Genomic DNA, 24,852 nt, shown 5'->3' on the forward strand with positions numbered 1-24,852 from the left:
TCCTCTCTAGGGAATGAGAAGTTCAGCTTAGTTATACTCTAAAGAGAAGACAATTGTTGTGTGGATTTTCTTGCCAAATTAGGAGTTAAATATCGGAGGGAGCTTCGTATTTAGGTTAATCTCCTTAGGGTTATCCTCTCCTCTGACTTGATCCTCTCCTCTGCTTGCTGACTCCATGGACACTTGTTTATGCAAAGATTTTTAGTTTCTACTTTTTATTTCCTTTGTATATATAAAAAAAATAAGCTTTTTGATGAACAAAAGAACATGATTTCTTCATTTACATGCAAGAGAAATAGATTTAGATATTCACACGAGCAGTAATATAGTTCTATCACATTAGATTAGAATTAAAGAAAAAAAAAACCAAAGGTTTTGAAAAACAAATTCAATATACACAAGGTCTATGACCCATTTAATTAGTTTGGCAAATTAATCCATCTAAAACAATGTCGGCTCAATTTGTTTTTTTAAAAATCAAAGTTAAAACAACAATGTCTTTAAAAAAATATTAATCTAATCAGATTTTAACTTGGTTATATAATGAACTTATGCCTAATTTTCTTTAGAAAAATAATCAGCTCAAAAGGGTGTCACTAACACTTTGGAATCTGTCTGTACCGGCAGCAGAGCACGGCGACGGAGCTGGTGAGTTTGTAAATAGAAAAGCCTTCTTTACAGAAAAAAAAGAGGGTAGTTTTATAGGTATTCCAACTTTGATTTCTTGTAATGGAAGAAATCAAAGTTGGATACCAATCTTGCCACCATTGAGAGAAACAGACAAATTTTCGACAACGATTCATGAGCATCAAACCCTAAAACTGCCCAACTAGCCTCAACAAAGCCATAAAAAACGACATTCTTGTGATGGAAATGGCATAATACAAGCAATGCATGTGATCAAAGGAAGATGAAAGACAAAATAATTCTTTACTCAACCCTCCCAAAAAGAAAAAGGAAACTTAAAAACATCTGATTGCAAGAAAAAAATGCAGATTTTGAAAAAAACTCTGGTTTCATCAGAATTTAACCAATAATATGAGCTTTGAAAGTGACTATTCCAGCAAAACAAATACTTGTGAATTTGATCCAGGAAACAGACTACTTCAAGAGAACAAGCACTGATGGAACACTACCAAACATATACGACAGAGGAGCTAAAACAACGAATCGAAGGAAACAAAACCAAGAGCTGTGCATCCATGTCAGTTTTGCAGAATTATCTGATATATAATTTAAATCCACACCAACCTTACCTTCACCTATAGCAATTTAGCATGGCAAGAATCAATACGAAAGCAACGGATAAACCAGCACTTAGCAACCAAACAAAGACTTCACCAATAACATTCACCTCTACATTCCATTGATTTCAAGAATCATTTCCTTCCTCTACTTATATTTCAATTTCACAGCAAAAGAAAAGGAAAAAAAACTCTAAATCCTCGTATAAAAAAACTAAAAAAGAAATAGCAAAATTAACCGTGCATCAAATTAGCATGTATTTCAAAGCACTATACAAATCCACAAAAACCTACCTCAGTGTACCCTGCTAACGACACCATAAAAAAAAATACCATACTCTCCTTTCTCCGAATCTCAATACAAATTACTGCTCATCATCAAGAACCCACAATCCCTCCGCTCAGGAATAAACTTTACATCGCCTAGCACCACCAGTCAAGTTCCCAGATCCACCATTCCCGGAAAACCCAACAGCCAAATCATCACAAAAAACCCTAAGCAACCTCCTTCTTGCCCTAAACCCACCAACCCTATACACCGCATCAGCAACAATCTTCAAATTAAAACTCACCGATCCACGCCCTTTATCCCCATTAATCTGATTCACCGCCCGCCCCGCAATATAAGAACCCATCGCCCCATATTCCGCATTGATATCAGTAACATTCTTTTTGGCCTGTTTGAACGGAGGAATCCTCGTCTGGGACAAGAACTCAGATTTATAGTAAATCGAACTCTGTATATCACCGTACGAGATTTTCAACTTGTTCGGATTATAAACCTGAAACCTGGCGTTCCAGTTACCAGACACACTGGAGGAAGAAGAGGATACATTGAAGCTGGAGACAGAGAGGGAAGTGACGCGGAATTCGGGGAGGTGGGGTCGGATAACAAGCCAGACAATGAAGAGAATAGTGAAGAAAATGACTGTGACGATGATTAGAGCAGCGATTAAGCGGCGGAGGAGGGTGGCGCGTTGGTTAGGGTAGGGTTGGTTGGTGTTGTAGTAGTAAGGGTTAGCGGGTTGTGGTGGTGGGGCTTGGTAAGGATAGGCGGTGCCAGGTGGCGGTGGCGGGTAGTGGATGCCGTTTGGGACAAAAGGGTAGCCGGTCGCGGGTCTAGAAGGATCAGATGATGCCATCTCGTTTAGATTTTTTAGATTTTTGGAGTCTGAAGAGAGACTTTCTGTTTCTAAGCTAAGCTTGGAATCTCGACTCTTTGATCGAGAGGGAGAGAGATTTTTTGATGTATTTGTGTTTCGGGGGAAGATAGCGATGGGCTGGGCTGATATTTATATCAGGAGGATTAGAGGAGTAGTTTTAGGTGCTTAATAACTTCTTACAATAAACAAATTATTTGTTTAACATTATTTAAAAAAAATCACTTATGGCTTGCTTGTCCATCCTAACGTCTTCAATACTGCCTATCATCAACTACGACTTTCAACCCAATTCTATAAAATGATAAATTCAACATGTCAAATTGATTGTGTCATGAAATTTCAGAATATAAAATAAATAATTTGTAAATTTATAAGATTAATCATCTAATTCAAGCTTTTTATAGTTTCTAACATTATTCATCAAGGCTCAAGATCAATTGAAATTAGTGAAGATCACAATCAATTTTGATGATAAACTAGCACTTTGCATTATTGCTAGATATTGTTTTAAAGAAAAAACCTTCAAAATAGATTGGGTATATAAAAAGTAATTCGGAACCAACAATAAAGATAAAAATAACTAGTATGTGTCGTGTCACCTTGAAACAAACCTTATATTTTAATGCATTACACCTCAGCCAATCCAAAATATATAAACTATAATTATTAGGATCATCATAATCATTTATCAAATACCACTCAATCTTGTTTTTGCTCTCCATGCTATTTTTCTCTTGTAAATGTTTTTTTAAATTAGAAAGTCAAGATATTTGACATATCATCTACTGTTATGCCATAAACACTCATATTTTGTTGAGATCGACTAACACTAACATTGTGCAAATTTTCCTTATCTCATCAACTTTCAAATAATGTTCATACATCCTTGTCAAAGTATCTTTCACCTTTCTTATCAGCTTATTTATTTTGTCAACATCATACATATGATTAAAATAGAATTTCACATATTTTAGATCTAAGAAAATAGCTATATATAATAAAAAAAATTATGATTATCTTGATTTCTCTAATATTTGTAGCAGATGATATCTTGGCAAACTATATTTAAAAATGATAAAAAAATAAAAATAAATCGTCATCTAGTTTTAAGGTAACCAAGAAACATAATTGGTCTTCAAAAGTTCTAAATAAAGGGCTAATAATACTAGGAGAAGATTAAAATCATCATAAAACATCTTACCTAAAGTAAAATGGATTGTATTTGTTTTTAGTGATAAATATATCTATTGTGTATGCATGTTAAGATTTTGTTTAAACTGGTAAATAGATTTTGGTTATTGAAGGTTTGAGACTACTAAAGCTCAGGGTAATGATTTGGGACCTGAGTCTAGTAATAAGGTTCGATCCTCACTTTATGAATATAGGCTTTGGACCCGAGAGAATGTTTATAGTTTATTAGGCTTTGGTCTATTTTCTAGTGTCATGTTCAAAATTATTAATTAAGCTCTGGTATCTCCTTTAATTATGTTCAAAATGGACCCTTGGACAACCATTCACCCTTAGTGTGCCTATAAAGGATCATGTTGATCCAGCCTAAACTCACTAGACATGTCAAAAGAACAAGATCATAAAACAAGATTCACGCACATCAATTTGCTTACCCTTAATGCGACATTCGAGAAAAACACTTTATTAAGATTTACAATTACTTGGTTGCTTTTGAGTTAAAAAAATACAAAACAACGAAAGACGCATGAATACAAAAACAAAAATAGCGACAATGATATTTACATGCTGATGATAAATGAAAAAACTACATATATGCTTTATATAATGTACACACCTTCATAAATATCTTTATAAATATCCTAGATATTTATATTAAATATCTTATAACTTAGATATTTATATAAAATATCTTAGATATTTCTTAAAATATTTATCTTTAAAAAATCTATATAAATAGAGCTTCATCTTTATAGATAAAAGGTTTGTCAAAGCTCATATCTAGACTTTATCTCTCTAGACTACATATGTCTACAAAAACATAAGTTTGATACAAGATTTAAATAAGGTTTAAAGAACATTCAAGTCTAAAGAATATTTATTCTCCACAACATCTAAACAAACACTATACTAACTTAAGCTTCAGAGTGTTTTTCTTGTAGGTGTCGTCGAGCTCACCAAGTCCTCCGAGTCTAGTTTTATCAGCCCTTGGAAAGCGTCCCCAATCTTTCCACTAAGGATTTTTCCAGCCTTGCCAATTGGTGTCATCTATGGGAACTAATCGAAAAGTCAATTCATTCTTGTTTCTAAAAAGTTCTTTCCATGACTTACGAAACCCTGATGCAACGGTAGCTATGCTAGCTTCTATGTCTATTGTTATGCCAACGACACGCCAATGTGTAAGCCATCAGTTATGCCTAGGCTATGATAAAGGTTACGTCCAAGGCTATGCCAGCAGCTATACGCTGCTACACCCACGACTATGCTTATGATTATGCCCACAATACTTAGGTCACTTGTGTGGCTCACCCCAATCATCGTTGATGACATTTTTTGGTGTCGTTTGATTTGTCTTGTCAAGATTTTTTCAACAATACTTGTGATGTCAAGATCTGAGTTTCGATGTGTTTCCAGAGTGTTTCTTTTCTTTATTTTTCTCTCTCCTCTCTTTCTATTAAATCTTGTGTTTAGCAATTTTATAATTTGAAAGAATTCGCATATGACACTTGCAACTAGCGAATCATAAATATCATTAGTGATTTTTAAAATTGTGTTCCTTTTCTAAATATTTTTAAAATTATTCGAAATAACATGTTTAAAATTATTAATCAAAGTTGAACAATCACTAACATGTTTGAAATTATTCGAAATAAATGATTAAGCGCGTTAGGGGTTTGAAAAAACCTTCAAAAAGCTACTGGAAGTGACCAGAACACTATTGGAAACAGATTGGGCAGGGATGACGCGTGGCTATCACGCGGCTATGTGTCTAGTTGGATCGGAGAGTAGCAGCAACGCCTGTATCTCGCGCGCGGTAGATTGAACCTGCAAAAGAAGAAACAGAACCAATTGGTGAAGAAGGGTTGTGATTTCTGTGGATCTTATGAATGACAGAAAGTATCGCCCTACAAATTGTATTTGATGTTGGTTGGAGCACATGTCCAGTGCAATTTTTCTAGCTTGATTTGCAGATGCGATTCCGACCTACTATTGTGCAGGGGATTGATTTGGAGATGCGATTCCGGCCTACCATTGTGCAGGGATTGATTTGGTAAAAACCCTTCGTATAGCCCCAAAGAAAAACATGGAGCGATTGATGATGTAGCTTCGAGGATGAGGAGGTCATGAGATTGTACGAAGAGAAATTTATAGATTTGCTGTAATTTCAGAGTATGGTATTTAGGGGCGGAGCCAAAATGATTTAGTTAGGGGCCAAATTAAAAATATTTTCTTGGGGGGGCTAAAACTATAAATTGTTAGATGGCTGGAAAAAAACAAATTTCTTGGGGGTCTCCACCACTACTGGTATTTGACTTACGAGTTCGATAAAGCATATGCAAAACGCATGAAGAACATTGTAAGGGATGATGATAATTTACTATGAATTTGATAGATTCTCATCTCAATCAGCACGAATGGGTAGCTTTTTAGACCATCTTATTAGATAGATAATGAATATGAATGGAGTATTAGATAGTGTGAATCTCAATCTCAACATATATATATATATATATATATATATATATATATATATTTTCAAGTAATGAATATTTAAAAGATGATAAATATCTAAATATTTTATCTAATAAATAAAAGGTAAAATATGAAAATAATAAAAACTCGATCCGTGGTGAACCATTGTTATTCCTAAACTAAACATTATTAAGGATTGCATTTGTTTGCCATAATTGGGAAGATGTTTCCTTTGTAAATTAAGTATTATGATCAATATTATTAAACTTAATCTGACTTGACAAGTAAACTCATTGACTCTAGACATGATCTAGGCAAGGTTTCAAATTAAACTACGTGAAAATTAACATGATTAAATTTGATAGATTTAGCGGGTCAACCCGTAAACTATTCAACCCTATTAAAATTCTGTTTGACTTAAAAATATTATTTACAAAACAATGTTTTTATTTTTTTTCAAAAAATTCTTAAAACACATTATTCTAAACTTACTCAAGTTAACTCATCTATCCCATGAAACTAGTCGGATTAATAGAGTCCTTTTGGTTTCTAGCACAATAACAAAAAATAATAAAATAACATAACGCAAAAAATATTTAGAAAAATAACATAATTTAGATAGTCACAGATAACATCTACGATTCGTGAGTCGCAAGGTCATATGTGAACTCTCTCAAATTATAAAATTGCTAAACACAAGATTCGATAAAGAGAGAGAGGAGAGAGAAAAAGGAAAGAAAGAAAGAAAAAGATCTTGGAGGCACATCGAAACTCCAATAATGACACCACTAGTATCATTAAAAAGATCTCGATGGACAAATCCAACGACACCAAGGCAGGTCACCAACGACGACCGAAGTAGACCACACGAGCAGCTCGAAAGACAAATCATCATTGGAGTTTCATTGTGTCTTCGAGATCTATTTTTTTTTCTTTCTTTGTTCTCTCTCTCTCTCTCTCTCTCTCTCTCTCTCTCTCTCTCTCCCCTTGTAATTTGTGAAGAGAGAGGGGAGAGAAAAAAAAGAAAAAAGATAGTCTTAGAAGCACACCGAAACTTTGATGACGACACCACCAGTAATGTTGAAAAGATCTCGACAAAACAAGTTAAACGATACAAAATAAAGTTATAAACGTTGAATAGAGTGAACCACACAAGTCATCCAAAGGTGTTGGGGTTCAATTATCTTTGGGCAGCTTGTTGCCATTGTTTTGTTCATTTTTACATTGTGTTATTTTATAATTTTTTTTACTGTGCTAAAAACCAAAAAGACTGGGATTAATAACTTAATTTGATTATGATTAGCTTTGTACAATATGTAGCAGGCTGTCAGGCTCATGTAATACTCCTTCGAAGTCGGATGATGAGCTCACCAGACCAGATCTTTGGTACTATGCAACAGTGCAACTGGCTAGTGGTTAATTTGAAAGGCAATCTATCCCGAATTAACAAAAGAGGAAAGAAATGCTGGGGGAGCTCATGAGATTCAGAATGCTAGGAGTCTTGGATAATTAGAGAATGCAATTAATGATTGGATATATGTTTGAGAGGGAAATAATGAAGGCATATCAGCAGCTGCTGCTCATTGCTCAATTCATTAATTGCACTAATAAATAAGATTACCAATCGGCATGCATATCCTTGGAAGTGAAAATCACATTTCCATGTTAATTTCCCTTACCATATGCTTGTAATGATCAAACCCAGAAAATGGACTCTGGAGATTCTTCACAGAATTACTAGAATGGCTAAAAAGAGGAGAATATACAAGTAATTGCAGGAAATTAATAAGCATGCAATGGCTCTTCAAAAAACTAACGAAAAGATCAATCAGCGAAAGCCCTGTACACTATCAAGAACGCGTAGAAGCTTGCTATTGATGAAATCAAACGATAGAAAAGACTAATTACAGGGCTAATCTTGATCAAATGATCAGCAAATACAGACAGACCCTAAAGTGAAACAAACAAAATGAACAAAACAATGGCAACAACATAAATGTAATTCCAAAATAATCTGCTGCATTTAGTCACAATTCTTTTCCACTGCCCATTGACATCACATTCACTAGAACCAAACACCAACGTTGTCACCTTTGAAGGAAACTCTACCTTCGCATTCTCTTCACACGTTGCCTTCATCAAATCCTTGTTTGCAGGCCACGTCCACCTTCCATACTTTGCCATAGCATGCAACTTCATTGTCAAATTCACTCTACCACCACTAGAATAATTGTCATTAACCTGGAGAAAGAAGCTAGGAAACACAGTTAGTAATGTTTTTTGGGTTTTCCCAGGTTGGTGAAAGGGTGGAAGAGTAATGCTAGAGAGACTTTCATCCCCATCGAGCACCAACGCAGTGATTTTGTCATAGGACATGGTTTCGCTATTTGGGTTTTTCATGGAGAAGGTAACGTTAAGGTTTGCGGTTATGGTGTTAGAGGAGACATTAAGGACTGTTAGCGAGGATGAACTGACATTGAATTGAGGGATTTGAGGTTGAAGAGAGATTATGCAAAGAGTTATCACAGGAACAGAAACAATTAGTATGGTTGCTACTGTGATGAAGAGAAGGAACACGAAGCAGTCATGTGCTTTGGCTTTTGCAGCGTCAGATTTGGTGGTGGTGGTGGTGGGGAGATAGCTTGGTTGAGACATGGGAGGTTTTTGGTGGGGAGTGGGGGGTCGATTTTCTTGGAGTAGTGAATTTATCACGTTGTTGGGTTCCTTTTGTTTCGAGGAGAATTCACAACGTGATGCGGAGAAATTTTCTGCAAGCAAAAAAAAATAAAAATGAAGTTTTTATGAGCCCACATTATCAATGGAATGGGCCAAGTATGGGCTCATATTTGCTTCTTCTTTTTTTTCCATTTTTTTTGAAGAACAGAAAAAGAATTCATCAAATTATGCATTCCAATCCATTAGACCCCGGCCCTTTCCTGGTGGTATTGTTTCTATTATCCTAATACAAATTCAGCCAGCCCATTGCTCGACGACTACAGGAAACCTTCCTCTTGTTCTTCTTTTTCTTATTCAATGGCTTCTCATACTCAGATTCTCCTCACTTCGCTCATTATCATCCTCATGGCTTCAGGCATAAACTAATTAAACTTGCCTTTGCTTTGCTTATTATTATATTTTAGATTTTAAATGGTACAGGACAACGTTTATCGCGTTACTACTTTTGATAATTTTATTCCTATATAGGTGTCCTGTGCCAGTTCCATTCTCCTGGAACTCTCGTCCCCAAGACTGCCTGTTCATGCTCATCTACTGTACTGCCTGTTCATGCTCTGTTCAGTATATTATTATTGAAAAATAATATAACTCTCCATTCCAATCCATTAGATTGAATTTACGAACTGTTTTTCTTTAAAATAAATAAATTAAACCTCGAGATTAACCAAATAAAATCAAGATGATTCCTCTGGTTTGTCTTCTAGGTGGAGGAACCATCTGGGTAACGAGAAGGACCCTTCTCTACTTTGTCTTCTAGGCGGAGGAACCATCTGGGCATCACCGTCACTCATTTACAGGAAGGGAAAACAAGAGCACATTTTCCTTCCCTTGTCATCTGACCCGTCAACATTATTATTCATAAACGAATCTCGACAACCAAATTTCTTAAATCCCCCATTTTTTCTCCCTCAAAAGTAAGAGTCATCCTGGAAAGGGAGATAGGCCCCATGTAATCGTTTCAGACAACATTTTTGACCAACTCAAAAGATTTGAGTTTTTTCATTTGAATAATTGGTTTGTAATTTTATTTTGTTTTTTTTTAAAAGCCAGAGGTTTCTGATGTGCCATAATTTATTAGAATTTTTTTAAAATAATTTTTTGGATGGTCCAAAGTCTGTTTTAACGACAATCCAAGTCCTCAAGGATCTCCCAAAAAATAAATTCAGGCTTCGACAGTGAATCTGTACTTGAACTCCAATCATGCCTCAGCGTTCTTGATGCCTGGCATCTTTAAGACTAAGCATGTGCTTGATATTTCTTGGGTTCAAGCTATGCGTTTAGCTCAATACAAATCCTAGTACCTCATTGGATTAAGATTGGACTGAAAGAAAGAATAGGAAGGCAGGCATCGTGGATACCGCACTGAACCAAGCAATCCCTTTCCTTCACTCATGACCTTCCCTGTAAACTAGAAATTCAAAAGCTACCGTCGATTCTTTTTTTCTCCGAACTTAAGGAATCATCCTAGAAAGAGAGATAGGCCCCATGCAGTTGTTTCACACAAATTTCCGTAAGGAATCATCCTAGAAAGAGAGATAGGCCCCATGCAGTTGTTTCACACAAAGTTCCGTTGAGTATCTTCGTCGACGCAGGCAAAGCATGAGGCCGGCACCCATTCAAAAGATTTGACAGTCATCAATGTAAACAGTGAGTTATTAAGTCCCTGTGGTTTTATGATTTTACAATTCAGTCTTTTTGTTTTTTAAAATCATAATAAGTTAGTATTTTGACCAATGTTGACTTTGAACATTGTTCAAAATGTCCCAAGTATCCTCTTAAAAGGTCCTCTTGGTTTTCTTTTGGTAGGCAAGGTTGTAAATTTTGATTGAACAAAAAAAAAATGGAGAGAAATTTTATGAGAACAAATAATTAAATTGTAATGGATAATTTAATTTAATATTATTATTTATTATTATTAACAAAAACTAAATGGGGAAAACACTTTTATTTGGAACAATGCTTCTTTTTTTGTAATTTAGTTTTTTATCTTTTAATTTTATCATTTAATATTTGGTTTATTGGGGATTTAATTTCATAATTTGTTTTTTCTTTTCTTTTTATGTGATTATCTTGGTCTAATGAATTGCGAAATTTTATGTATTTTTTTTAAAATTGATTTTTTTTTTCAATTTCATCCTTTAACATTGGATTGGTTGGGAATCAAGATTCATAATTTATTTTGATTTTTTTCTATGGAGTTATCATCGTTTTTTGTTCTAAGTCGTGGATTTGACAAGTTAACCATCAATTGAATATATTGTTGTCTCATTGTATTTTAGAAAGCATCATCTTGAATTTTTTTTAGTCAAACTATGATTTTATCAATTATCCGAGTTGACTTTGAACTTGTCAAGTCAACCAATTCATATCAGATCAACCCCCACATTAACATTGCATGGATATTTTTTTTTACATTAAAAAAAATAAAATAATTCACCCTCCAACATAGCGTGAGTCAATGATCTATTACTATTAACTAAAAGAGATGACAATTTTACTATAGCGAGCATTGTTTATCAAGGCACAAAACATTATGGATTGCATTCTTCCCCTCCAATGCAATCTTTAAAAGCTCAATTTAATCCTTGATGTTTTCATAAAAGTATTTATATTTTTATATTTTTGGTCCCTATAATTTTATATGTTTAATTATGTTTTAGTACTAAAACTTTAATTTCCTCACATTTCAGTCCTCGAGTATTAAAGGATGAGAGAGAAAGTCACTAAAAAAAAGAAAGAGAACATAGAAAGACTTTGACTAACTATAAAAAAAAAGGGTGATTTTTTGTGTTAGTGAGTTCCTCTTGAATATGGGAGTTCAATGAAAGTGGTATTGCTTTTTAACCATGTTGAAAAAGTAGATAAGGGTTTATTAAAGTTTTTTATTTTAATTTATTTTTTATTTTTAGACTAAAAATGAGAGTATTTTAAAGTTCATAAAAATATTTCTATTTTTTTTTATATGAAAACAAGTTAAAATTTAAGTTTCACGAGTAAAAATTCTCAAATCTTTCGAGAGGTGATTGAAATATATTCTAGCAAACAAGTCATAAATTATATGTTTAATAAAACTTTCATGGATGACATGTCATTTAGTTATTTTAAAAAAGGCCCTTAATTTTTTTATATAAATTTTAAAATAAAATTCTCTTTAAATAAATAATTATAATAATATTTAAAATATCATATGACTATGCATAATTACTTTATGAATAGTTATACATAAATCTAATATGCATTTGTTTTATAAAAAATACACATGAATATTCAATGAGAATAACATATTTAGTTTGTTATTTCTTATTATTAATTTTTATATAGTTTTCATGAATTAATTATTTTTTTATTTTTTTATACAAGCATATAAATTTATGAAGACATGGTTTTTTTTTGTTGAAACTTTATTATGATAAGTTTTTATTTAAAAAAATGCTCCTAGAAAAAAAGATTTTTTGTCAAAATAAATAAATAAATAGGGAAAAGGGGAATTTGACTCAAGAAATCCATTTTTTTTCATGAATTTAAATTATTATAATTATTATGAATATTTATTTTAATAGCCTTAAGTTTTTGTTGAGAAAACCATGTTATTAATAAAAAAAAATGTTTTCTGAAAACAAGAAAAAAAACTATATTTTTTCCTTTAGGATTTAAATCCAATATTTATTTTAATTGTTATAGGATTTCATCATGATACCAGATAAACACATAACTTCGGTGTCTTTTTCTCTTCTTTAAAAACTAACTTAGAATCTTGTGTGCAACATTTGTTAAAAAATAATAAAAGATTAACTAATTATTTTTCCAAAAAAAAGGGAACAAAATATAGTTTACACTAATTTAACAATTCCATTGCTTCATAAATCTTTATTAGTTTTTTCTTAGAAAAAAAAAGATTAATAACTTGCACATCTATATATTGAACATTGGATTTCTCAATTATATACATAGTGAAAAATAAAAATAAAACAGCATGATTTGCCTCCAAGAAAAAATAAAATAAAAAGACTAATGACTCCGCCCGTCCTCATAATAAAATAATTATTTAATATGTTTTTATATGAGCTGATTTTATTTTTGAATATAAGGTATGTAAGTTAATTATTATAAGATTTTCCAGTCAAACCATCAAAAATAGTAATGTAAATCACGTGACTAATTTCAATGGTTTAATCTAAAAACCTTATCATAAAAATAAATTAAAATGTAACTTATATTCAAAGATAAATCAGCTCAATAATAAAGTGAAAAATCACATTATTATGTAAAGAACAGGCGGCGCTACTAATTGGATCGGAAGGAAGAGGTAGGAAGACATCAGGCATGACGCAAGCAATCCTTCCCTCCGCTCATGAGCTTCCCTGTCCCCTTTGTAGAGAAGAATTCAACAGTTAAATTCATGCACTGAAACTCCATGATTCTTTGCTTGGTTGGCAGAACACCAATTTCAAATCCTGCAGTCATAGACAATTTGACATTGAAATTTACCATCTTTTTGCTCCACTCATCACTTATATCCTTAAAAACCCTATCCTTCAACGAACAAACCGCGTCCCTTCCCAACTCAACCCTCAACCTTGCCTCACTCATCTTTCCAAGATACTCACCTTTTCCAAGAATCTGAGTACTGGAAAGGAGGCCCTTTCTATAATTCACGATGACTTCGACTTGGTCGACGAACAAGTTGACCTTCTTGTTAGTGTTATTCACAGTGAATTCGATGTCGTACTTTGCAGCAAATTGAGGATTAGAGACTGTGATGTTGGAGACAGATAGGGAATTGAGTCGAATAGCAGGATCAAGAGGGTGTATGACAAGCCATGCAATGAAGATGATCAAGCATAGTATGAAGAAAAACATCACCACCATCAACGTTAACCGGGGAACAAAGGAAGGACGTCTCTTCGTTGACCCAACAGGCCGAGTGGCATTGGAGGGGGAGGAGTACTGAATTTGAAAGGACTGCTGGGTTGGCAGCTGATCGGAAGTTGTACGATTGTTGTAGTTATTAGTATGCTCCATGAGGATATTCTGGCTTGGCTTTGTGTTTGGGAAGAGTCACAGAGAAGCTGTGGTTAGAGAGAAATATTCAACTGTTGGGTAAGTTTATTAGGAAAATAAAAAGACCAAGACGCGTGATTCTTTTTAAGGAAAATTCCTAGTAATATTATAGGAGTGTAGTATTTAGCCGTCCCTGTCCGAAGAGAGGAAACTTCATGAAGTCGACTTCAGATTCTTCCAAGCTGCTTCTTGCCTCCGCCGCGTCACTAAACGGAACAGAATTCCTAGTAATTCAAAAACATAATCATGATCAGTGTCTTGCAATGTAAAGTATGGAGATTCAAAATTAAAAGCATGACAACAGTAGTGAAAGTTTCTATCCATCCATAGAAATAAAGGAGCACCACTGCGAGACAACAATAGTGAAAGACTCATATTATATACTTTTTCTTTCTTTCTTTCTTTCTTTTACTTGTTTGTTTTGGAGTGCACAGCCATCATGAACCACACATGTGGAGAGGGAGTGTGATGATAGTTTGGTATATTTTCATGTTGAGTTGATCATTTTGGCACCCACCAACATATTTTTGCAATATATCCTACTACACCACAATACTGGCAGGTTTCTTCTCGGTATAATTCTCGTTCTGCAAGTGTTATGTGATGTTCACCAGGTGAGGAGGGCGTTTCTGTATCTTTGGATTGTTGAGCATGGAGGCCTCTCCCAATCGATATAAACTTGTGTTTGTTGCCATAATTTCTTGAAGGAAACTATTGAGGACGCTGTTGTTTTTGCCCATAAAATACTAGTTGTGGGGTGAAAGAGTTTTGAGCTATTCAAATGATTAGTAAACCAATTACATCTTTGATCAAGACTTTGTAGTTATGAGACTTGTATTGAGGGTCAAGACTAGTGAGGAAAGAAAAAAAAAAAAGAAACTCTTTCTTTGTCAAAGACAGGTTTCTCAATAGCTGCAAGATTGTCAAAGGTACAAATGTGTCCACCAATGGTTTTGTCATCTTCTTTGCGGAGATACGTAACCTGTTGTCTGAGAGTGAATTCATGCTCTTGTAAATCTTATGCATATTCATTATTGAGAGCATTCTTGACAGCATAGGTTATATCTAAATCCACATCAAGGAAGAGTGTTTCTTCTAAAAGCGTCGACGATCTGCCTTCCGCTAGACAACGTATTCTTCGGTTAGTTTTGGTGCAGAGATCTACATCTATAGTGTTGTTTGAGTATAGTATGATGTACTCAATGGGGGAAAAAGTTTGACATTTTTTTCAATCTATTCTGAAAATGAATTGTCACCGTTGACGGAAAAAACCAAGAGCAGCATAGCCAAATGGAAAAGCTTCAATGCCAAAACTTATATTTAACAATTACCACAGCATATCCATGCGTTTGTCTTGGAGACAAAGGTAATCAATTGTATGGTTACCACGTAAAATGACAAAGTGGATAGAAAGAATTAAAAATAAAATAAAAGACAAGACCATACCTGGCTGTTCTCTGTAAAAATCCAATTGAACTTGAATGTGTGGAAATCATAACAGAAGGCTAAAATCACTAGACAAATGTCAAACGCGCATTGACATAGAGCAACTTACAACGGATATCATGATTCATGAACTCCGTCCACTGTCCTCGGCCATCATTCCTTTCAGACTCTTAGCTAACCAGATAGCTGTCTCCCTTGGAGAGACTTTATCTTTCCCGAAAGGTTTTAAAACAACCGCAAGCTCTTCTAACCTGCTTTGCTGAAGCAAGTCAGCAGACAATTCTAGAAGTCCTTCAAGTGCCTCTGCCCTTTGCCTGAAAGATTTAACATCCAAAGTTTCCCTTGCTGCTGCTTCCTCTTCAGTGACGGGGGAGTTGGATTTTGGTAGCTCCGATAAATCAAATTGTGGAACCAGAGGGCTGATGTTTCTCAAATCAATTTCTTTAATGCTGAAATGATCTGAAAGACTTGATTTCAAACTCACAGCTTCAGAGCAATTTGATGATTTTAGAGCCATCGGCGTACTCACATTTCTCATTTCGAGTTCATCTCCTACTACATTTAATAGCTTTCCCACATCCACATTTTGAATCCCCATCTCCACAGTTTCCATAGCTGGCTGCTCAGTCCCAACACGGAAACTACTGTGCCGTATAACATGTATTACATCATCAAAAGCAGGAGACAGATGGGCAGCAGTGGGTTTTTCAACAGTTGAATTTTGTAAAATGGCAGCTTTTTCTGACTGCAAATTCTTTTGGCTCGTTGACATTGGTGAGGTAATGGAAGGAGTGGTTTCTGAAACTGGTGATAGAAGTTCTCTTACTGTGAACTTGTCGTCACCACCAGATGCAGATATAAGATTTGATTGGGGCACCATATCAGGGCCAGTACTTGGCCTGCTTAATTGGGTATTAGTATCTTTACAAATAAATCTCTCTTCAAAACTTGAGACTGTCAGATTCAGAGCACTACTTGCACCCTCTCTCCCATCACCAACAGTTTTCTTGTGAAGATCTGTGACAACATTTGAGGTTTCCGCTGAGCATAGTATGGATTTATGAGCACATCCAGCACATGCACTGTTTTCCCTAGACAAATTTTCAGACATGCCAGAATGCGAAGTGGTAGCAGAAGAACAACCAGGTGGATGATTTTCTAAGCTTTCCGTGCAGATGACTGCCTCGTGATTAGGAAGTGTCTGTTCAGGCATGGCAACAAATGGAGTTGTTGCATCATCACAAAGCTCAAAAGATTGAATTGACATTGAAGATGAGACAGAATTACTGCTTTCTGCCTGCTTTCCTTTGCAGGCTCTGAATAGAGCTTTTTGAGACTCTTGCGATACCTCCTTGGAAAAAGAAGGGCGACCATCAGGAACTTGATACGTATTTTCAGGTTCTTGGTTTTTCTTAGTTGGACTCAACTTCATGTTTCCATTTGGAACATCAGCTCCTGTTTGTCTTGTCCTTCCAGGAAATGAGGATCGCCTAAATAGACTAGGTGTTCTTTGCCTTGGCTTCATGGCAAGTCCATCATCATCAACATGTTTAATTGGAACAGGTGGAGGAGTCCCATCATGTCTGAGTTTAGTCTTCAGTGAGGACTCAATTATAGGCACCTGCAAAAGTAATTTGGAAAGCAAATGATTATTTCAGCACATCTATCAAACTAGGGAAAAAGTATGGTCAGTTCTGATTATACCAGGTGTTTCAAAGGATGTGATCCCTGGACCCGCTTTGCAGAATCCAAGGCTGCTTTTGCTGGTGCAACAGTTGGTGTATCTGCATTAGACTTTAAACCAGATGCAAGGGCATTAGGTACAAGAGCTTTTGGTGATGCTTCTATGTTACTTCTTTGTGTTGGTGCACTTCCAGACTTTGTATGATTTCCTCTCGACGAGGAACTATTTTCTCTAGGTTTTCCTTCTTTTAAGGCCATCATAATAATACCTTTGATAGTTTTTGGTTGCTTTGGTTCGACATTGCATCCATGTTCATTATGAGAAGGTTTCATCACCCTCTGCTCATTCATTTTGACAATGCAAACATTGGGACTTTTTTCTTCTTCGCTTGGCATGGGCTCCTTGGTCCCATCTTCATCACCAACAGAAGCTAAATCTGTATCAGTGGCTTTATTGTCACAATTTGAGACCACTGCTGGGATATTCCGATCACTTGGAGGCAAACTATCCTTATCACTACTAGAACTATTACTGGTCTGGCTTTCATCCATACTTCTTCGAGATTCACGACTTCTAGGAATAGGTTTCTCAGGAGAGCAGGATGTGGGAGGACTGAAGGATGGACGGTAGTGATCGACATATGTCTGCAAGTATGGGTGCTTCAAAATCTCGGATGCCTGACCAAAGGAAATGCAGATTGCTAAGATGAAGTCCTGTAATGACAAACTGTTGAAGTTGGCACATAAATTTTAAGAGTCTTACATTTGGACGATGCTCAGGATTCTTTCTCAGCATGCCTTTAATGAGTGTTTTCCTGCAGGCACAGACATTTAATATTAGAGCTAAGCAGTGACTCAAAGGTGGATCGCCATCAACATAGCACAGGACAGAAACAAAACAAAAACAGCAAAGCTATCCATTTTCATAGAGGTAAGGTGGTTAAATTGCCAGGACTCAAATGGGATCCATTATATGATCTTCAAAAATCTAGTCTTCTGTTCATCATCAAGCCTTGAGGAGTAGTAAGAAGGAAAAAATGACACATAGAAAAGATGAAGCTACTTCTCATTGCAAATTTATTCAATACAAAAATTTAGAATGAAGGTGTTCTCAGCTTGCCCGTGATGCACGTGAAATCAATTATCAGGTGTCCCCATTTAAACCTAACAACAAAAGGTATAAACATGAGAGAAAAGTAACAGTTGCTTGATGCCAGGGACATCGTGTAATAAAATCTTAATCTATTATATAATTGAATATATTGTGTCCATTAATGTTCTCTAATGAAATTTGGGGTAAGTGAATTTTAATCCTCTTTAACTTTTTCAAAACTTCTAATTCAATCTTTCAACTCCAACTTTTCTTGTTCGAATATCTTAACTATTTAACAATCCCTAATCAGGTACATTGTTTCACAAATACCCTTATGTAGATATTTAAACTAATTGTCATGTTATTGATAAAGAGGGTATTTGTTCAAAATGAACTTTATTGGAAGTCTGTACACAGTTTAGGTATTCAAACAGGAAGAGTTAAATTTCAGAGACATAAATAGATATCACACTAAAGTTGCAAGTAAAAATGCTATTATCCCACCAAGATAGAGACTGCATGTCCACACTGTTGTTACAAGCAATGATTGAAGAGCATATTAGATCATTAACGTAATTTATAAAGAGGAATGTCACAATTCATCTTTAATACTCGTATCAACAAAAAAAACCAACAAGATAATTAACATGCAGAAATCAATTCGAATAATCACACTTGCAGCAATAAATGATAGGAACCTTGTCAATCAATTAAAATTTCATATGGTTCCAGTTTTCTGCCATAACTGCATAGATTGTTTTGGTAGCCTGTATGGCTACAAATAGTAATTGCCTAGTCAACTCCTAAGTACAGTACCATAGTAGGCAATGTGAGATGGATGTTGTTTATTATCAAATACACAAGCAATAAGCTTTACGACAGTCCATGGAGACTTACAAAGACGGAGAATAGCAGGAAGGCAACGGGCCAATAGAAGAACGATTTATCTTGCTAATCAATCCTGCCATGTCCTGCAAATTTGACATCTTGATGCAATTAGGGAGTGAAAATAAAGAAACTTGTACAATTAGATGTAGATGAAGTCAATCAAGGAAACAATGCCTTCATGAGAAGCTTGACATTAAACCCTACATATTTAGCATGCCAAATTGAACTCTGAAATGTTGGTGCAGGAATAAAGGCAAATAGAACATAAGTTGGTTCCTGATTTCTGAAAATATATTATGCTGAAATTACATAGCATCCATGCTCTGTCAAATTGTTGGCAGGTCATGGGTGCTAGTTAGCTTAGCAGGTAAAGTCACTTGGCATCACATCAAGCAATCTGGGATCAAATCCAGCTCACACCTAGGATAGAAACAATTTAGGGAGGTCTGGGGCTACCCCCTATTGTGAAGCTCAAAGAACCTACTGATGAACCAAAAAACAGGTACAGTAAGTCAGCTGGTACTGGTATTACACTTATTTCATCTCCGCAACATAACAATCAAGCAAAAGCCATGAATGGGTCATTACAGTATTCCAAATGCTTTAGAATTTCAAGTGACTATCAAACTCCAGGAACTACTTACAAACGTTCTGTTGCTTTACATAAAAAATAAAAAATAAATAAACAGATTGATAATAAAGATACAAGTGAATTTCAAGTTCTCATTTTACAGTGTCATGAAAGATATTATTATACAGACAAGCGATTCAAGTAATAAATTACACAACTTGTCATAAAACATTAATCAAGATATCACAATCTATGTATTAAGCAAGTTGTAGGGGCCAAAGAGCTTCAACAAATTTCCAACGATAAGATATGTAATGTGAAAAGAACCATGGGAAATCTTACAAAAGCTTTAAAGGCAGGACGACGAGCAGCCATCTCATACATACAGCACCCTATTCAACAGAGGGACGTTTTAGAAAGGCACTACAAGTAACAAAAATCTCAGATATGACCTAGAAAGCACATACCCAAGGACCAAATATCTGATTTGAAACCATAAGGAATATCTGCAAGTAGTTCAGGGCACATGTAATTAGGAGTTCCAACCACCTGCACAAAAGATAAAAAAAACAACTTTTAGTTTCAAGGTTGATAATTGGAAATGCCAGTAGTTATTATGTCTCTTCAATTATAGTATACGGTACTCGGTAATTTCCTTGGTGTCTAGGGAAATTAACTTCATCATAAAGGAACAATCATGTTTACAAGTTTCATATATTCTTGCAGTTTGGATTTAGATCTATCTCCAACTAAGTATTCAGACTAGTTTGCTCGACTTTGCAACTACAGATGATTTTAGTTTGACAGTGTACATACAAGTGAGAAATAATTAACCCTGGACATCCTACATACTATTTAGTAGTAAAGTTTAGATGATATACAAGTATTCTTTTTTGGTATTTAAGGAAACTACATAGTAGTTGGAAAAGGAATTTGACCATATAAATTTAGAAATATTAAAGCCTGGACATCCTACATATTATTTTGTACCAAATTTTAGCTGTTCTGAAGTTTTTTGTTTTTGGTAGATAAAGAAACTACATTAGTTGGCAAAGCAATTTGATGATTTAAATTTAGATTTACAAAAAAGAAAAAAAATAGTGTTATTAAAATATACAATCCAGCATCTTCTCATAAACAACATGGATTTCAATCAACGCAAGATTTGTCGATGAGAATACAAATGAATCCCAATGGAGTTTGACTATAAAGTTTAATACCTTAGTAAACAATTAATATAACAAAACTTTAGCCATCAGACATTATATGCACTTAGTAAATAAAAAAATGCAGCATTTCTACTAGCATAATTCATAGATACACATATCACAGTACATTACAATCCATCTGGCTTGATAGCAAAGATTTTAAAATGAGTCCTGGATTCAAAATGAGATGGTTTCACAAGCTCATGCTTCACATATATTCTATTTCTGAGAAAAAATATACCAGTGTAAAAAAAAGAAAACATCTTGAAGGGGAAGCAAATGCAGAACAAACTCTTCTCTGTGCTCAATAAACAAACGACCCAAAAACAATAAAAAATTAAAGAAAAAGCAAAGCACATACTGAGGAAGCCAAGTCATCTGCTTTCAGAGTCTTAGCAAGTCCAAAATCCCCTAAATATTACCAAGAAAAAGAAAAGCAAAATCAAGACATAAACATAAAAAAAAATCCAATGATAGAACAACTAAATGTTGATAAAAAGAGCAACTCACCAAGGCGAACATCCTGTTCTTTGGTAAGAAAGATGTTGGAACACTGCAAAGAGAGTGCTTCATAGGTTCAATCCATTACACCTCCAAAAGCAATAGAGAAATTCAAATTCCTAATCCAAATACTGATTATTCTTCTTACTTTCAGGTCCCGATGTAGAACAAAATTGCCATGCAGATATTCCACCGCTAACAGTAGTTGAGTGAACCACTTGCAGAGTTTCTGAACAATTTTCAATATCATCAACAATACGACAAGTCAAAACAAAACCCAAAAAAAAAAAAAACACAACAAACAAGCAATTGTGTTTACTTACCTCTTCAGGAAAATACACCCCATTTGATTTTTTCATCAATTCAGCCCTGTTACCAAATCCCAAAACCAAAAAACACAATCGAGTCTCGTAAATTACCAAAACCTTGTAAGCCAAAACTTGATTACTTAAAAAACAACACTCACATATCTCCACCTTCACAATATCCGGTAACAATACAAACATAGCAACCCTACAACGCCAATGCACACAACAAATTAGCTCAATTTCATAAATATAAATCGTAAATCAAAGGAAAGTCTCACCTTCTCAACCCATGCTTCTTTAAATTCCACAATGTACGGATGCTGAATTCGCGCAATCAGCGCCATCTACATTAAATATAATTCTCAATATCTCCATATAAAACAAAACCTAAATATTCGTTGAAGAATATGAAAAATACTGAGACTTACTTCTTGATGAGCAGATCTCCGGCATCTCTCAGTTTGTCTCGCAAGCCTGATCTTCTTCAACACATACCTAACCATTTCTCAAAATAAAATAAAATAATCAATACATTGCAAAAAAAAAAAAAAAAAACTGGTACTAAAATACATAAACAGTAGAATAGAGGAGAGAGATTACTTCTTCCTCTCGGATTTATGATGAACAAGAATAGCAGCACCAAAAGCACCACGACCGATCTGCTCCATGATTTCATACTGATCCATTCGTGACTCCATTTCTCTCTCGATCTCCTCTTCTCTTCTCTTATGTCCGTTAAAATCACAATCACATTTTCTTCAATTCAAAATGCATTATCTGAATCTCCACCACCGACGAGTCTTCTTCTTCATGCATCTCAAACCGCAATTCCTTTGAACTGTTTTCAATTAAGATTTCATTAAACTTGAATCCAATCCACTTCCTTCCTTTCTCTCGCTTACTTCACTCTCTTTCAACTTCCAACTACTACTTTTGAGTAAAACTTAGATTAAAAAAAAATGTATGGTCTTCTTTTTAATGAGTTAATTAGCTAATGAGCATTTAATACACACACTTACACTTCTATTAATACTTGCTTTAATTAATTTTCAAGTATACGCTTCCTCCTCACTGTCTTTGAGTGGAAACCAGAGGAGTCATGGGTATGGGTGAGCTTCAGTCTACGCCGACATTAACAGCTACTTTCTCTGTGAGTCAGTTACATTCTTTCAATTTAAACTTAATTAACGAATAAGATCACAATAAATTTATATTACCTTCGTCATCTTTATTTTAAAATTTCTAGATAAAAAATGGGTTAATAAATATTTTAAAAAATGTTAATATTAATTTAATTCATAGTTTCAAATATAAGATTTTATTAAAATCCTCCAGATTAATAGTTAGAAAAATTAAATAAATTTATAGTATTAGTGATATCCTATTAATTATTTTCTAGATTTATTTTAAATAAATAAATAAATAAAATATCAACCTATTACTTACTCTTTATCACTCACTCTGAAAAAATAAATACATAAAAAAAAGATCATAAATTTTATTTTTTCAACTTTTTTTCTTAAAAATAAAATTAATAAATAACTAATACAATACTACCAATCACCTTATATATATTATTAGATAATGTTTGATATGCTAGACAATAATATTTTAACTGGATCAAAAAAGATTAGACTGAATAAATAATTGTTTTTGTCATGTACTTGATGTATTTTGCATTGGACTGAACAATTTACCTTATTTTTTATTTGGTAGACACTAGAAAAGACTCGATTGACCCGAGGTCTGGACCAGAATGGGTTTAACAAAAAATAAAAGAATGATTAATTCGATTTGATCTAATAAAAAACTCAAGTCAACCTTCAACTAAGTCGACTCAAGATATATCATGACCCATGACTTGAGCCTTGTCTCAAGTCGATCGCTAAGTAAGATTTAAAAACTTTAATAATAATAGTTTTTATCTTTACATTGACTCAAGTCAATGGTTAACCCGAGTCTGACTCTAGGTTGATCCCTGAATCGGATTTTAAAACTATGATAATAATTATTTTTATCCTTATGTTGACCTGGATCAATACTTAACCTAACCCGTGACTTAGATCTAGCTCCAGGTTGACCCTTAAATCGGATTTTAAAACTATGATAATTTTTATTTTTATATTTTTGTTGACTTGGGTTAACGGTTAACGCAGCATGTGACCCGGGCTTGTCCCCGGATTAACCTTCAAATTAGATTTTAAAACTATAACAATAATTATTTTTATTTTTATATTAAGCCAAATTAACTAGATTAATCTTTGTGCATAGAATTTGACAAATTTATCCTACCCATGAGAAAAAATAAAAAAATTTATCCACTAAAACAACCTTGGGCAAGACACAAATTAATTTTTATACTATCTCAGGAGTACATCAAACAACTCCAAAAAAAAAATTATCTTATCTAATCCATCCAATATACCTAACACTACCCGAAATGTTCCATGCAGACTATTGGTCAAGGATGAAATGCCATTACTCTCATTTATATTTTAACTAAAATTAATTAATGATATAAAATGACGTGATTTTGTTTGAGATATTTAGACTTAAAAACCATTCACTTAAAATAAATATAAATTATATTTTAAAATTTTATTGATGAATTAAATTTTATTTAGCTGGAATGATTTTTATCTGAAAGCATGTGAAAAGAGCATAAGCTTTTTAGGTTTTAATTGATTAAATTAATATAGATAATCATGACAGATGGCAACACATTATTATAACACTGAAGCTCACATGAGCAAAAGAAATCATTTTCTTTAGACGGAGCGAGTAGGTGAGAATTGTTTAATGGGTTAATTATACTAGCATCACGAGGTTTACTTCTTTTTTTTTTTTTTACTTTGCTTTTATTTTTTAAAAATCATAGTTTATATCTTATAATTTATAAATAATGCAATACTCTATGTTCTCACCTATGTATATATATAAAATAAAATAAAAGTTTTAATTATTTACAAAATTATCATTATATTTTAATTAATGACTAAAAAGTTTTTAAATCAAAGATTATAATTTTATTATCAAATTTTAAAAAAAACCCCTCTAACCATCATCTCAATCTTTTCTTCTCTTGGAAAGCCTATTTGTTTTTGTTTTTTAAAAGAGTTTTTAAAATTATCTGAATTGTTTTTATTTTTTTTTTAAATTAATATTTTTTAGTATTTTTAGATTATTTTAATGCATTGATGTTAAAAATAATTTTAAAAAAATAAAAAATATATATTATTTTAATATATTTCAAAATAAAAAATATTTTAAAAAATAACTATAATCAAACT

The 24,852-nt window shown here is 33.7% G+C and overlaps 3 protein-coding genes across 10 annotated transcripts; all 3 read right to left on the bottom strand.

Moving 5' to 3' along the window:
* Positions 1 to 1,336: 1,336 nt before the first annotated feature.
* Positions 1,337 to 2,518, bottom strand: LOC133679589 (NDR1/HIN1-like protein 26). The gene has a single exon (XM_062102232.1). The coding sequence runs from the start codon at positions 2,384 to 2,386 to the stop codon at positions 1,646 to 1,648; it is 741 nt and encodes a 246-aa protein (XP_061958216.1). The 5' UTR covers positions 2,387 to 2,518; the 3' UTR covers positions 1,337 to 1,645.
* Positions 2,519 to 12,968: 10,450 nt separating this feature from the next.
* LOC133679965 (serine/threonine-protein kinase Nek5-like) lies at positions 12,969 to 22,721 on the bottom strand. 8 transcript variants are annotated; one of them, XR_009836249.1, is made up of 16 exons: positions 22,163 to 22,721; positions 21,991 to 22,057; positions 21,841 to 21,906; positions 21,721 to 21,767; positions 21,578 to 21,623; positions 21,403 to 21,483; positions 21,264 to 21,306; positions 21,115 to 21,164; positions 20,013 to 20,094; positions 19,888 to 19,937; positions 18,984 to 19,057; positions 17,757 to 17,808; positions 17,015 to 17,671; positions 15,420 to 16,931; positions 13,411 to 14,088; positions 12,969 to 13,257 (listed from the first exon to the last, which is right to left on the bottom strand). XR_009836249.1 is itself a non-coding variant. In XM_062102711.1 (16 exons), exons 2-15 carry the CDS (start codon positions 22,258 to 22,260, stop codon positions 15,435 to 15,437), a joined length of 2,910 nt encoding a protein of 969 aa, XP_061958695.1. In that variant the 5' UTR covers positions 22,261 to 22,400; positions 22,582 to 22,721; the 3' UTR covers positions 12,969 to 14,088; positions 15,420 to 15,434. The 8 variants fall into 8 exon arrangements, 7 of the variants coding, with proteins under 7 accessions (XP_061958695.1, XP_061958694.1, XP_061958696.1 ...); XM_062102711.1 differs by having other exon boundaries at positions 12,969 to 14,088; positions 22,163 to 22,400; positions 22,582 to 22,721; XM_062102710.1 differs by having other exon boundaries at positions 12,969 to 14,088; positions 22,163 to 22,489; positions 22,582 to 22,721.
* Positions 13,121 to 13,825, bottom strand: LOC133680104 (uncharacterized). The gene has a single exon (XM_062102928.1). It carries the CDS (start codon positions 13,823 to 13,825, stop codon positions 13,121 to 13,123), a length of 705 nt encoding a protein of 234 aa, XP_061958912.1.
* Positions 22,722 to 24,852: the final 2,131 nt, after the last annotated feature.

Source organism: Populus nigra, chromosome 19 (assembly GCF_951802175.1).
Source record: "Populus nigra chromosome 19, ddPopNigr1.1, whole genome shotgun sequence".
NCBI lineage: Eukaryota > Viridiplantae > Streptophyta > Magnoliopsida > Malpighiales > Salicaceae > Populus > Populus nigra.